Raw genomic sequence first — 14,336 nt, forward strand, 5'->3', positions numbered from 1 at the left:
ATATGTAGAAAACTGAAACTTTTTAAATTGCTGCACATGCTGGGAGAACACACTGATTTTTTAAAAAACATCTCTCAGAATATTTTTCATCCTCAATCTGTGCATTTCCATGCTACCTTGCAATAGATTTGTGCAAACCTGGTGGTTAAAGAGTCAGAAATCTGAGTGGGGTGTAAAATGTTCATGGGGGGTTAAGCAGAGGCAAAAATGTACTTATAAGTTTAATAGTTTTCAGTTTAAAAAAATTGTAAATACCTAGAAACTGAAACATGGAAGGTTTAAGGAGGACTGTTGTATTGCTTTTTGTATTATCTTGTTTTCCCCATGAGTATGAAATACATTTCTGACAAGAACCCTTCTCTTTACTACATTTCTGCCAATACCCACCTCTCCATCCAAGCTAAAATATATCTGGGTTCTACTATTTAAATCAACCAGATTAGGCAAAAATTATAGCAAAAAGATCATTCAGAACTACTTGGTCATTTAACATTATTAATGCTAATCAAATGATTCTCTATCTTCACATTTCAAGCTCTATTATGTTCCCTTTCATATTTCTCTGAACTTATAAATAGGAGTGTAGAATGTCATTGTCTGCTTTTGATGAACAAAGACTGAAGATCAAATGTTTGTCATTAGAACACGGGCATACACTGTTATTTTTATCCTTTTTTTAAAAAAAAATAAAAAGATGGGCTTTTTTTTTTTCTTTTGTGAAAACATAAATAATGTACTGGGGGGGGGGGATTTTCTTTAATATATTTATTTTGCAGCTAACATGCAAATATATTCTATAGGTATTAGGAAAGAAGAGTGCCAATATTTTGATGTTTCAATTTGTAAGTAAGAGAGATCAGACGCCAAAACCTGATAAATTAGTTCAGTTGAGCCAGATTCTATTATAAATGGGTTGAATGGAGAGTTCAGATTAGATAGCCTGGGAGTTTCTTGCTGCTACACAGGGAGCTAAAAGTGATGGACTAGAATTCTTGACAAATTCTCTGTCACAGACAAATGGAAAAAGACACATTGTTTTGTTGAAGCAGGAAGGTACTTTAAAATGTAAGGACCCGGCATCCAGAAAGGAGCAGCAGCACACTGATGTGAAAACCAAACAGAATAATCAAGGAACCCAAAGCAAAGAATGCATTGACTGCAGCCAAAGAGATAGAATAAAATTACCTTGAGCTATTACTGACAAAACAGGCAGGCTGGTGTACAGCACTGTGGCAAGTCTGCACTGTACCTGAGCTCTCACAGAACTGAAACTTGGGAGCACACAATGGGGCTTTTCTCTCTATCGGCATCACCCCCAACGAAACAAAGGAAGAAAGAACAAACAGAAAGAAAAAATAAAGCACAAAGGATACAGATACTCGAGCAAGCAGTCAAACTAGGTAGGTAAAGACAGAGAGAGACAGACAGACAAAGGAAATGATGAACCTCCCCTGCTAGTTATATTGTTAAAAGGTTTCTTTTTTAGGATTTAGGGAAGCTAAGTAAGCTTCCTTTAAAGATTACTTTTTATTCATTTAAATTGAAGATTTATGGAGGTTTTCAAAAAAGCTTGCATAGTTTGTAGACAGCTGGGAGCACCAAAAGTCAATTTCCTAATTCTCTAGAGAATCATGCAAAGCCTCTAATGAAAGTTAGATGGGGCTAAATAATAACAATAAAAAAAATTCCAAAAAAATGCCAAGTCTTCATTTGATTTGACTTGTGAGAGGTGCATTATAAAAACTGGGATTTTTTGCATTCAGTTTCTGCATTCAAAATTCACACCAGTCAACAAAAATTGAATTAAAAAATACAGCTGAGTGGGTCCAGAACAATGTCCCACCCTCCAAAAATTAAATATCTACATTTTTCTGGAGTAGCTTGCCAAGGCTTAAACTAAGTCTGCAGCAACATTACGTGTGTTATATAAATGATGCCATTACTCTTGCATTGACTGTATTAATACTCCACATTCAATTGCAATCCTATTGCTTTTACTGAATGAAGGACTAGTTACCTAGACAGGAAAGCATGGTGTTGGGATATAGTATCACAGTCATAAGTGGATGAGTCGCTCTGTTTCCTTGGCAACGGTTGCCTTGGCTCCTCATCCTCCATGATTCCCGAAATGTCAATATTACTTTTGCTTAGGCGTTTGCTGCCACCCAGACTGGAATCCTCTGCTAAGAGGGGATTATCCTTCAAAGAATGAACAAAGCAAAAGGGAGATTAAAAGAGCGACCAAAATAAAACATAGCTAATATGAAGCAGTTCTATTTGTATAGTTGTATTGTATTATCCAACAGAGGGTAGAATTGTTAGCTGCCATCTCTACCAAGGTAAGACTAAAGAGGCTGAGAAAAGGCCTGATGTCTGTCTTAGCTGTGTGTCATGCAAACTGGGGGAGAAGGGCAGCTAATGGGAAGGTCACTTGTATGACAACTTTAACCCTGGTAACCCCCTCCTGGGCTTGGGGCCCGATCAGAAGTCCAGATTCCATTGACCTCAGTGGTCCTTTGAGTGCCCTTTAAATAATAGACAGACATAAGCGGCCTTGATCCAAGTGTACAGAATATATTGAAATACGTTAACGGAATAGCCCTCCATGCCCCATGGACAGGAGCGCCGCCAGCTTTTCTGCCGCCCTAGGCGGCGGAAGGTCCTGCCACTGAAATACCGCTGCGGTTGCCGCCCCCCAAATTGTAGCGCCCTAGGCGACTGCCTAGGTCGCCTAATGGGTTGCGCCGGCCCTGCCCATGGATGTGAGGCCTGATTTTCAAAGATACCGAGCACTTGCCACTCACAGTGAGGCCAGTGGTGCCTATATATTGCAGAGACCACTTTAAATAGGATTGAACATTAATCAGTTTGTTCATTTTACCAGCTCCTTTTAATAACCATCTTTCCCCTGAAACCCTGCTCTTACCCTGCATCAATTTCAGCGGGCAATATATTGCACACAAGCAAAGTCCTGCTTGTCGAAGCAAATTCCAATGGCTGAATCCTGCAGTGAATACGTAAGATCTGCCTACTTAAGGCCTCCGGGGATTTGGTCATATGCAATTATTGTGTCTGAATCAAATTTAATCTTTTTTAAACTTGATTTCAACAAATAAGAACAGGTGAAAATACCTAACATCTATTTTAACAGAATTACAAGCATGTGAAAATTGGTACCGTGCATGGAGAAAACCTTCTGACACAAAGAACCTCTTGTAATTGTGTAATTATCAGTTTTCACCCATATCCTATTAGCTCATATTATGCAGTATTACCATTCATGGGCTGATATGATATAACCATCATCATCTTAATGACTTTTGCAAAAGATTAGTTTTGTACCACCATGTTCATAGAAACAATTAGTCCTGCAGTACAACTACTAAAAATCACTATTAATCAGAAATAACATGCAGTTAGAATTCTTGGAAAGTTTTCCTGTTAACTGCATCAAACTTGCAGCAAAATTCAGATGGTGCCACGTCCACTGTTAAAGTTCCTCAGTACCCAGGACACTTCTGGCTTAAAACTGCAGCTATCTGTAATGCCATAACTAGCCCCATCCCTTAGTTCCTGTGTAGAGGAGCTGGGTTTCAAACAAAAGGATTTCAAAGGATCATTCTTCACATAGGAAGATGGGGCCCTGAATGCTGATCAGAACAAAGAGCTGCCTGTTGCAGCTATGAGTGGGCTCTGTGTCGTGCAATAGGTAGATGTAAAGTTAAAATAAAAAGTTATTTGCTTAACATGAGCTTTGTGTGTGTTAATGTGGAGAACAACAGAGTCTCCACTCAATTCTTATTACGCAACTCATCATATTTTTAAATTTGCCTTTGAATCTCTTATCTGCACAGCAAATCAACGTACAATCTTACAGTGAAACTCTCAGTACCATAAGAATTATTAACAATCTTAACAGAAAAACAGTGAACTTCTCAAAGTCAAAATGCCTTTTGCCAAAATGCTTCCTGGCTGGATTTCTTTTACAGGTCCCTTTTGCAGCACTTGTTAACAAAGCAGCAATTCTGAGCAGCAAAGGAATTATTGCTGTGGACAGCTCCTGAATACTCACTGAATCTCTTTTCTATTATCTCAAATTGATTAATTATTCAAAATTATTTGCAGAATAACTTCTGTGAAGAGATCTTGCTATGTAGCTTGTCCACAACCAACTGTGTTGTAAATAGACAGTGTATTTGTGATATAACAATTTGAAATTTGCTTTCCACAAATATGCTGCAATCTTTGCTTAAAATTCATAATTTTGATGAATTTTCCTTCCTGTAAATTCATTTTTAAGAATATTTATGGCTACCACACACAAAAGGTGGTGAGGACACAGCACACGTGTGCGCGCGCGTGCACACACACACACACAGCAAAATAATTTAGTGCCTTAGACATACCTCCTGCAATTCATTAACTTCAACAGGTTTTGGATACAGCACTTAAACATCTGATTGAATAATAAGCTTTTTTATAATTCTCATTGTCACATCATCTAAGCACTGTGAAGATAGTTTCAGAAAATATCATTAGGTTGCCAACTTTCACAATTTTATCATGAGCCTTGTAATATTTTGTGTTAAAGTCCAAGACCCTGGAGTCATGTGAATACACAAAAATCTTAATATTTTGTTTAAAAAATAAGTTTCTAGTCCTCCTGGGTGCAGAGAGGCTTGCAAATGTGCAGCCTAAAATCTCCAAAATAGCCAAATTAATTAAAATAAAAAGCCAGAAGGCCAATCAATCCAATTTTTTAAAATCTAATTTTTATGCCAATATCACGTTTTTCTTAGGGGCTAGACTCGATTTTTGAATACATGGAGTTGGCAATACCGCAACACAAACACACCTATTTCTATTTAATCCCACATACACCTCTACCCTGATATAATGCTGTCCTCCAGAGCCAAAAAATTGTACCGCGTTATAGGTGAAACCGCGTTATATTGAACTTGCTTTTATCCACCAAGGTGTGCAGCCCCGTCCCCCCGGAGCGCTGCTTTACCGCGTTATATCCAAATTCGTGTTACATCGGGTCGCGTTATATTGGGGTAGAGGTGTATATTTTGCTCGCCTGGTTCTAAGCAATATTTAGACACTACCTTGTGCTACCACTGAACTAGCTCAACCGAATGTTCAGTAAAAGAATGACCAGTGGCACTGGAAGTTACAGGTCTCTTCAGTCTGTTGGAAATTGGCAGCAGTTCACAGTTGCCCACTGAGCATCATTAAAACCTGTGTCCAGGTTTCTTCCCCTGGGTCACAAGGCAATCACTGTGAGATTACTATTTGCACAGTTTGATGATCTTAGACCAATACTGAGTGGAAAAACATCCAAACTCCCGCTGCAGGGCTGCCACCACCATGGTTAAGTTGGCATTTCCATTGTGTGTGTTTATTTACTGGATATGATGTTGCTGTTTGAGCTGGATCCTGTTCAGATGTGGTAGCTCTTTTCTTTAGTGACAAAAACTAATCTAAGTTAACAGGATACTGCACATTTTTTTGTTTTTGTTTTTTTTACTCAACAGAGTAGGAGGTAACCCCAATATCACCTAGTTTTTAGATTACATTTTATGTAGCTGCCAAAGCACATGCATTTCAGATGAGGTTTTGAGGAGGGAGGGGGTTGTGTGGAAGGAATGAACAAGTCTGGATGGAGAAGGGATTAACTATTTCGTAACTTTCTTCTTTCTCTATCTTCCACAGGCCAGTGAAGTAAGTGGCAGTTTTTCTAGTGACCTCATTGAGGGCAGAATCCTACCCCCTGTCCCTACACAACTCTCCCCTGCCCCTGCTTCCATTCTCTGTCACACTGCTCCCCTCAGGGTCCTCCCGGGGACATAATGGTGTCATGTTGAAATGTTTTCAAAATCATTGTTTATGGTTTACTACAGTAGAGGTCCCTGCTGAGATCAAGGCTACATTGTGCTGGGTGCTGTACTAACACAGTGACAGGAGTCCTTCTGCAAAGCATTTACAATGTAAATAGATGAGACAGACAGAACTGAGGCTCAGAGAGATTAAGAGACTTGCCCAAGGTCACACAGAAGGTCTGTGGCAGAACTGGGAATTTGCACCTACATTTCTTGAACCACAAAGAGAAAGAAATTCAGAGTTAAGGGGTTCATAGCACTGAAGTCAAAACCTCTCTGATAAGGCAGTGCAGCCAAAATGGACCCACAAATCTGAGGCCGTTATATGCCACAAGGAAAATGCTTCTCAGCAAGCGTGTGGATAGGCCTATTATTTTTTCAAATCTGTATGCGAATCCATTACAGGTGAATTATTCCAGATGCACAACCCTGCAGCGAACTCCTGTTTATCCCCAGAACATATACAGCTTCATTGTAAACTTGCCCACACTCTCAAGAAAAGAGACTTCAACTCTGCCCTGGAGGGACCGCTAAGAGGGCAGCTTTGTTAATGTGTGCATTCAATAACTAGTCCTTCTGCTGAGATAGGCAAGCAAGGGAGCCCGGTAATACCCATTAGAAGGTTGGCTTTCATCATGTGGACAACCTGCCCAATGGGATTTGGACTGGGATCAAATTCAGTTCATGTATGTTACTAAACAGCCTTTAGACTGGAAAGGCTTTTTGGTACTATTGACCCAAGCTAGATATTAGCTGGTAACCTACAGGTTCTGTTACTCAGGAATGGATCCCCTTAAGCCATCCAGTCCTTTGCAATTGTAACTGAGTTCTGTATCACTTTTGCCGCAATATCTCCATCCATCTGTCAAGAAGGGCAGAAGCATGTAACGTCACCAGTATTTAGAGACTATATTGTGCCAAAATGCCTAAACGCACTGAGGCTAAGGCAAAGATGACTTGTTACATTTAATCTCATTCTAAATACATGGGTTGTTTTTTTTTTAAATTTAAAACAACATACATTCACGCCTCCAAAGCTTAGCTGAAAAGCTTTGCTGGAGTTCAAATCTCATTAGTTTAACTACTTGGGGTCAGATTCACGGCCATTTGTCTCTCATGCACTGCATGGGAACATTGTGCCAAATTGCTACATTTATTTTAACCGTACTTGGAAACTATTCTGCAAAACAAATTAAACTATTGGGGGGGGGGGGGAGGAAATCACCAAGCATACTCTGTTAGAAGAAAGCTGAGATGATTGCTGAAGAGACTATTTAGTTATTTCAACTTAATTAATAACTAAACACCACTCTCCAAAGCTCTAGGCGCCCTAACATGCCGGTAATACAATTAAATCTCAGCAGCATTAAAATAATCAATTCAACAGAAGCTCAACCAGCCACCTACAAAAACTCCTTTCCACCTCTTTATTGCTACTAGAAGCAAACCCTGAGCCTCCTCCTAAAACCCTGTCAAACAAACGTCTTTCAATATGATCTTGAATGCTTCAGAATGCTATTTTAACAGCATCAGCAAGAGAGAACAGAATTCTCTTCTAAGAGACAGTGTGTTCTAGTGGGGGAGGGTCCTGCCACTGGTCTGAATCACTTTCTCGCTCTGTGCCTCAGTTTCCCCAACTGTAAAATGGGGATAATGATGCAGACCTCCTTTGTAAAGCACTTTGATATTTACAGACGTACACTGCTATATAAGAGCTAGGTATTATTACTACTATTAATCCGGTCAAAGCAGAATGTACTTATTTCCCTATACTACCTTAGAATGTATAGTGAACTCCTCAAATACTCGTCTAGTAAGGCTTATACATGATAGGCAATGGGAACACGTATTTTTTTCTGTGTATGATGAGAACTCATACTGTAATTCTCCACCAGTTATTCTGGGCATATTGGAACCCAAAATATTGCAGAGAAATTACAGTGGCACATTCCAATGCTGCTGCAGATGAATTTTGATTGGTATTTCTATTATAATTCCCTATTTACATTGCCATAATATATAAACATACACTCCTGTAGCACAAGTTTCTAATGCTCAAGGCTGTGCGCAACTCAGAGAACATAATGGTCTCTGTAGTACCCTTTCTCTAACTTATTGTTATAAGGCACTTCGGAATAACTGGAGTATGAAGGGAGCTATATAAACCTAATTTTATTCTATTTTCAGGGTTCATAATCAGGCCATAAAATTCTTCTCTGGTTACAATTCAGAGTATAAGATTCCCATCCTCATACCCAATTAATTTAATTTCACAAATACCCTTGGGATTGGCAAAACAAAAATCTACCCCCCCACCCTCCGCCCCAAACCCCTCCTTAAGATCCATTTCTACTGAAACACCAGTAAATTGCTAGGCAGGGGCAGCTGAGGGTAGCTGATAGTTATTCAAAGGAAGAATATCTGGAATTCATATTCTCTACCTATCTGTCTGATTAGGCTGTAAACTCCTGGGGCAAGGACGGTGTCCTGCTTTGTGTTTGGAAGGCACCTAACACATTGTGAGGACTGCCACAGTACAAATAATTATGTAAACTTGTTATGATGCCTTTTGCTAGCACAAAGAACCCAGGAAACTGACTTCTATTTATCCCAAGAAGAAGTAAAAACACAGGCATTGTCATCAATAAACATTTATATAAAGGTAACACCCAATTGTCTTAGTGGGATGGGGAGCTGAGTGTACTACAAACAGACAAGAGACAACCCCTCCCCTGGAGATCTTACAAAACTAAAAATCATCTCCTCTCCACCAGAATCCATGCCTATTTGATCCTTGGCCTCTCTTCGGAGATCCACTCTGGGCTAGGCCTCCCAACAAGGGTACCAGTTGGTATGAATGTTAATGGCTGCTTTTATGATATAGATTAAGGGCCACTAAACTCATATTCCACCTAGGCCAGCAAACAAACATCAGTACCAACTTTTGGTCACAAGCAACAGAGATATCGTTTACAACTATCTCCTCCTTACATGCCCCAGTCCTGAGAGGCATGAAGTACCTGGCAACAGCTTCTGAGCATCTTTCAGGACCAGGTGCTAAATCCAACTGAATACGCTCGAAAGGTTCCTTACAATTGCTTTCAGTTGATCTTACACAAGTCTGCTTTGCAGGTGAAATATAATAAACATAAATGCTGCACATATAAAGTAGCATCCTTTCCTCTCACATAAGGACCTTCTGCTCCTACCAGCACTGCTCAGATTGCCAAAATTCAGACAAACGCCATGTCCCTCTGCCCAGGACCAGCTCCAGGGTTTTCGCCGCCCCAAGCAGCGGGGGGGAAAAAAAAAAAAAAAAAGCCGCGATCGCAATTGCGATCGGCGGCAGCTCCACCGCGCCGCTTTCTTCTTCGGCAGCGGTAATTCGGTGGCAGGTGCTTCCCTCCGAGAGGGACCCGCCTCCGAATTGCCCCGAACAGCCAGACGTGCCGCCCCTTCCCCTTGGCCGCCCCAAGCACCTGCTTGCTGGGCTGGTGCCTGGAGCCGGCCCTGCCTCTGCCTGTAGCCTGACTGTTTTGCTCAACTGTTCTCTGCAGACAGCAAAGTCGCTTTGAACTTCTACTCCAAGAAACAAATTGGATCCTATTTAAGCACTCTCAATCTGTCTGTGTAAGAGAAGGGAAAAGTTCAAAGCACCCCAAGCCACCCATAAAGCCCGGATAGATGTATAGACCAGCCACACGCTCCGATCAATGATGATGATATACCAAAGGTGAAACTGCCTTTGACTTCAATAGGGCCAGGATTTCACCCCAAGTGTTTTGTTTTGTTCTGTTTGTTTGTTTAATATTTCCTGCTGCGGGGGGAAATAGATGAATAGGTGTGGTGAGAGAGGATCAAAAGGACAGGGGGAAAAAGAAAAGTGTGGGCAGGGGGAGAGGAAAGTGGGGATCATGACAAGAAGTAAATACAGAGAAGAGAAAGGGAAAATAAAGGAGTAGAGGAGGAAGAAAGGAACAGAGTGGGAGGATAAAGTAGGGTGACCAGGCAGCAAATGTGAAAAATCGGGACAAGGAGTGGGGGGTAATAGGAGCCTATATAAGAAAAAGACCCCAAAATCGGGACTGTCCCAATAAAATCGGGACATCTGGTCACCCTAGGATAAAGGGAAGGGAATGATGAGAGTCAAGCTACTGGCCAAGCCATAGAGTGACTGTTATCCTGAAAATATTTCCGTTTTAAAAAGAGTATCAATAATTTGCACTTCCAAGATCCAGTCCTGCAGTAGGATTCATGATGTCCCCTGCGGAATCCCACTGAAGCTCTTGGGCATCCAACTGCAGGATAGGGACCTACGATTTGAGTTTCTTCACAATGTTGAGTGACATGACAATGTGCAGTGCTAGAATGGCTAGCTGCTGAGAAATTTCAGCAATGTAACTATGGGGTAATTTGTTTTAGGAATATTTCCTTTCCCACAAGTATTAGGAGGATGTCTTTTTTTCTTAATAAAAATACCATTTCGCTTTTATATTGCACTTTTCATCCATACATCTCAAAGTGCTGAACAAAAGAAGTCAGTCTTGTTATCCACGTTGTAGAGATAGGGAAACTGAAGAACCAAAAGATGAAGGATCTGGCCCCAGAATCTCATAATAGGCCCATGGCAGAGCCAGGAATAAAACCCACATCTCTTGAACACTACCTAGTCCACTACCCTGTCAACTGGTCATGTCTACAACTGCATTGTAAATCGGGGTCTGAAACACCTGGGCTTGTGGACTCGGTGTTTTCAAGCCCGCACTTGAGTGTCCACACTGCATTGTAAACGTGGGTTTACAATTGGTGGATCTGGGTCTCACAGCCTTGCTAGTACATCCATACTGCACTACGCAGACCTCCTGACTTGGGTCTGGGGCTTGAGCGGTGTCCACACGGCAAAATAACAGGGCTTGGATCCAAGTCGCAGTGTGACTTGGGCCCTGACCAACCCCACTAGCAGGGTCCCAGCATCCAGGGCCTGAGTTCTTGCTGACCCAAATCAGATTGATTTGCATGTGGATGGAATGGGGAGCTTGGGCTTAAATTTGAGTGAGAACCCAGGCTTAGTGTGCAGTGAAGACATACCCACTGCCTCTCAAGGCCCCAGAAACTTTGTTCAGACTACATAAGATTAGTTAAATTTATCTTTGATTTTTTTCTTAAATAGTACATCAATAATGCAACATAAACATTAACATAATAGTAATAAAAAACCTAATTCTGCTTTTTTCTATCACAAACTACTTTCTAAAGCAGATTTACATCTCAAAAACGATCTGAATTTAGAGTTTCTCATTAGAACAGGATTCATTTAGAGACTCCCGAGTGTGCTTAGTGCTCCGTTCACATGACCCTCAGCTGACTGGCATTCCCCAGTGTAACCAAGGCGCGCTTTCGATGAGCCATTAAAACACACTCCCGAGCATGGCTTAATGCAACATTAGCCTCTAGCAGCAGCATTAAGAATTCCAGACACTATGGTGAAAAATAAAAACCAGCAGATTTTAGCAATAGACAGGAGCTGGCGGAGATTATTGGGAGAGGATACCATAAAAATCACAATTAGGGATACACTGAAAGGCACTTCATGACCCCACCCCATGGATTTGCCAATAAAGCATTTGTTAATGACTTGCAAGTATTCTAAACCCAAAGTTGGAAAGTTTTCCTATACATCAATGGACTTTTTCCTTGAAAATAACAGCTGAAATATTCAGCACTACTGCAATCTACCAACCCTTTGTATTTGTTCTCACAGAAAGCTGCTTATAGTGCCAGTTGGCTTCCATCCAGGGAATGAACCTATGGGAGTTTTACCTGCATGCTGCCGAGGCTCCCTCTCCTGCTACTGTTCTGACTCTCGCCCGCGGTGCCAGCACTGTAGCAGATGGCATCAAACCCCAAAATTCCTCCAACACAGTCACCGATGAGGCACACCTGCAGGAATAGAAGATTTCATGTGAGTCAGACATAGTGATATTTATCAGCCAGAGTCACGGACTCAAAACAGGAGGCAAGGGGGGGTGGCGTCATGGAGCCTGATTACAGCTCCCTGGTCCTGGGGACTAGCCTGCAGCAGCCGAGGGTTGCAAAGTTTTTGGTGGATCCCATTACAGTGCGGGATAGATATAGCCACTTTGCCACTCCTCCTCTCCCACCAACACGCACCCTATGCCAAAGGCTGGCACAGGGGCTGCCTCCATCAGCTTTACACCAGAAGGGAATTCCCCAGCACTAGCCGCAATCCCTGCTGGCTCCTTAAAGCCAGAATCCAGCACAAAGGGTCTGGATCCCTAAAGAACCTGGCTGATCATGCTTCAATCCATTTAATGCACCCCACAGACACAGGTTGGGTTGTTCATTTCTTCCCAGATATCAAGAGGGTTCTCAACTGGATTTCTAGCAAAGATTTGCAAGCAGAAATATGCTGTCATTCACTGGTCAAAGCAAGTGACCCAAACTGTGAAATGAGGTGCCAATGGACAGATTTCACACAGGTATATACTTTCTTATGGTTCAGACTATAGCACTAGGGTGAGATTGTGACGTTTAGGGAAACTGAATTCACTAGCGTGGTGACAGAGATTTGCAATTTTTCCCATCTCTCTATAATCCCACACTCTTATTTGACAGAGTTAAGGTTGTTCAAGTGTATTTCCCCACAAAATTGCAACATAAGCAATAGTCACACCCAATACAATACCCACCCCAAGGCATGAATTTCCCCACTACGATCATGACTAGAGTTGGTCAGGGATTTTTCAACAAAACTTATTTTTGGTCCAAAATAAATGCAGATGCATCAACACCGAAACTGTATGTGTGAACATATGAGTTTGGACTTAACTTTCGTCGGGAAGGTTCCTTGGGTCCAGAATGGAATTTCTGGTCAAAACCACAAAGAGACAGAGAGAGGGTGGGCAACCCCCCTCCCGCCCCTGAGAATAGTCAATAGCCCAGTGGTAATGGATGCAGGAGACTCAGAATCTGTCTACACTGGCAGAGTTACAGCGCCAGCAGGTTCAGCGCCGCTCAGAGAATGCTGAAGGGATTGTGTGCACAATAGCATGTTCACACTTGCGGCACTTGCAGCAGTATGCGGAGGAGTGCTCTCTAGGCAGCTATCCCACAGAGCATCTCTTCCTCTTCTGCCGCTAGGGGTTGTGGGAAGGCGGAGGGGGCCGCAGGGCATCCTGGGTCCTGTCCCAATATCCTGTGATGCATTGCTTCGCATCCCAGCAATCCCTGTGCTTCCATCTGCATTTGGTGCCATCTTTCAATGGTTTGTGTACTGCACGCTCTGCCTCTTTGGTCTGCAGGAATGGATCCCGCACTGTTGACCAATATGCTGCTCACTCTCACTAACATGTCACGAGTGGCAGTGGAGTTATTCCTTAAACTACAAAGGCAAGAGTAGTTCAACATTGATCTCACCAGGCATGGTAGCTACAACACAAGATTGCTTGTGGCATTCATGGAGGTGCTGACCACAGTGGAATGCCGCTTTTTGGGCTCAGGAAACAAGCATTGAGTGGTGGGATCACATCGTCATGCAGTGGCTGCAGAACTTTCGGATGAGGAAAGCCACACTGATGGGACTGTGTGATGAGCTCACCCCAGCCCTGCGGCACAAGGACACGAGAACAAAAGCTGCCCCGCTGTTGGAGAAGCGTGTGGCGATTGCACTGTGGAAGCTGGCTACTGCAGACTGCTACCGATCGGTCGCTAACCAGTTCGGAGTGGGAAAGTCGACGGTTGGATTTGTGTTGATGGAAGTGTGCAGGGCCATTAATCGCATCCTGCTCTGAAAGACCGTGGCTTTGGGCAACGTGTGTGACATTAGGGAAGGCTTTGCACAAATAGGCTTCCCTAACTGCAGAGAGGCGATAGATGGCACGCATGTTCCAATTCTGGCACCAGACCACATAGCCACCGAGTACATTAATCGGAAGGGGTATTTCTCTATGGTTCTCCAGGCGCTTGTGGATCACCGTGGGCATTTCACGGACATTAACACAGGCTGGTCCGGAAAGGTGCATGACACACGCATCTTTCGGAACACTGGCCTGTTCAGGAAGCTCCAAGCAGGGACTTTCTTCCCGGACCATAAAATAGCCATAGGGGAAGTCGAAATGCCCATTGTGATCCTGGAAGACCCTGCCTATCCCTTAATGACGTGGCTTATGAAGCCATACATGGGGCAACTTGACAGCAGCAAGGAGCTGTTCAACAACAGGCTGAGCAAGTGCAGAATGACTGTGGAGTGTTCTTTGGCCATTTAAAGGCCTGCTGGCGCTGTCTCTGTGGGAGGCTGGACCTGGCCGATGACAATATTCCTATACTTATAGTCGCGTGCTGTACGCTCCATAATACTTGTGAAGGGAAGGATGAAAGCTTCACTCAGGGCTGGTCCGCTGAGGCTCAGCGCCTAGAGGATGAATTTGAACAGCC

General features: G+C 42.7%; 1 protein-coding gene across 1 annotated transcript in view; it reads right to left on the reverse strand.

Moving 5' to 3' along the window:
* PITPNM3 (PITPNM family member 3) overlaps window positions 1-14,336 on the reverse strand; it is a 240,367-nt gene that overhangs the window by 43,256 nt on the left and 182,775 nt on the right. The window contains exons 8-9 of the mRNA XM_065418512.1: window positions 11,703-11,822; window positions 2,018-2,199 (exon numbers count right to left, since the gene is read on the reverse strand). Of these exons, the coding sequence (XP_065274584.1) occupies window positions 2,018-2,199; window positions 11,703-11,822 (302 nt within the window). The remainder of the gene's footprint in view (window positions 1-2,017; window positions 2,200-11,702; window positions 11,823-14,336) is intronic.

Source organism: Emys orbicularis, chromosome 17 (genome assembly GCF_028017835.1).
Source record: "Emys orbicularis isolate rEmyOrb1 chromosome 17, rEmyOrb1.hap1, whole genome shotgun sequence".
NCBI classification, from domain to species: Eukaryota; Metazoa; Chordata; order Testudines; family Emydidae; genus Emys; species Emys orbicularis.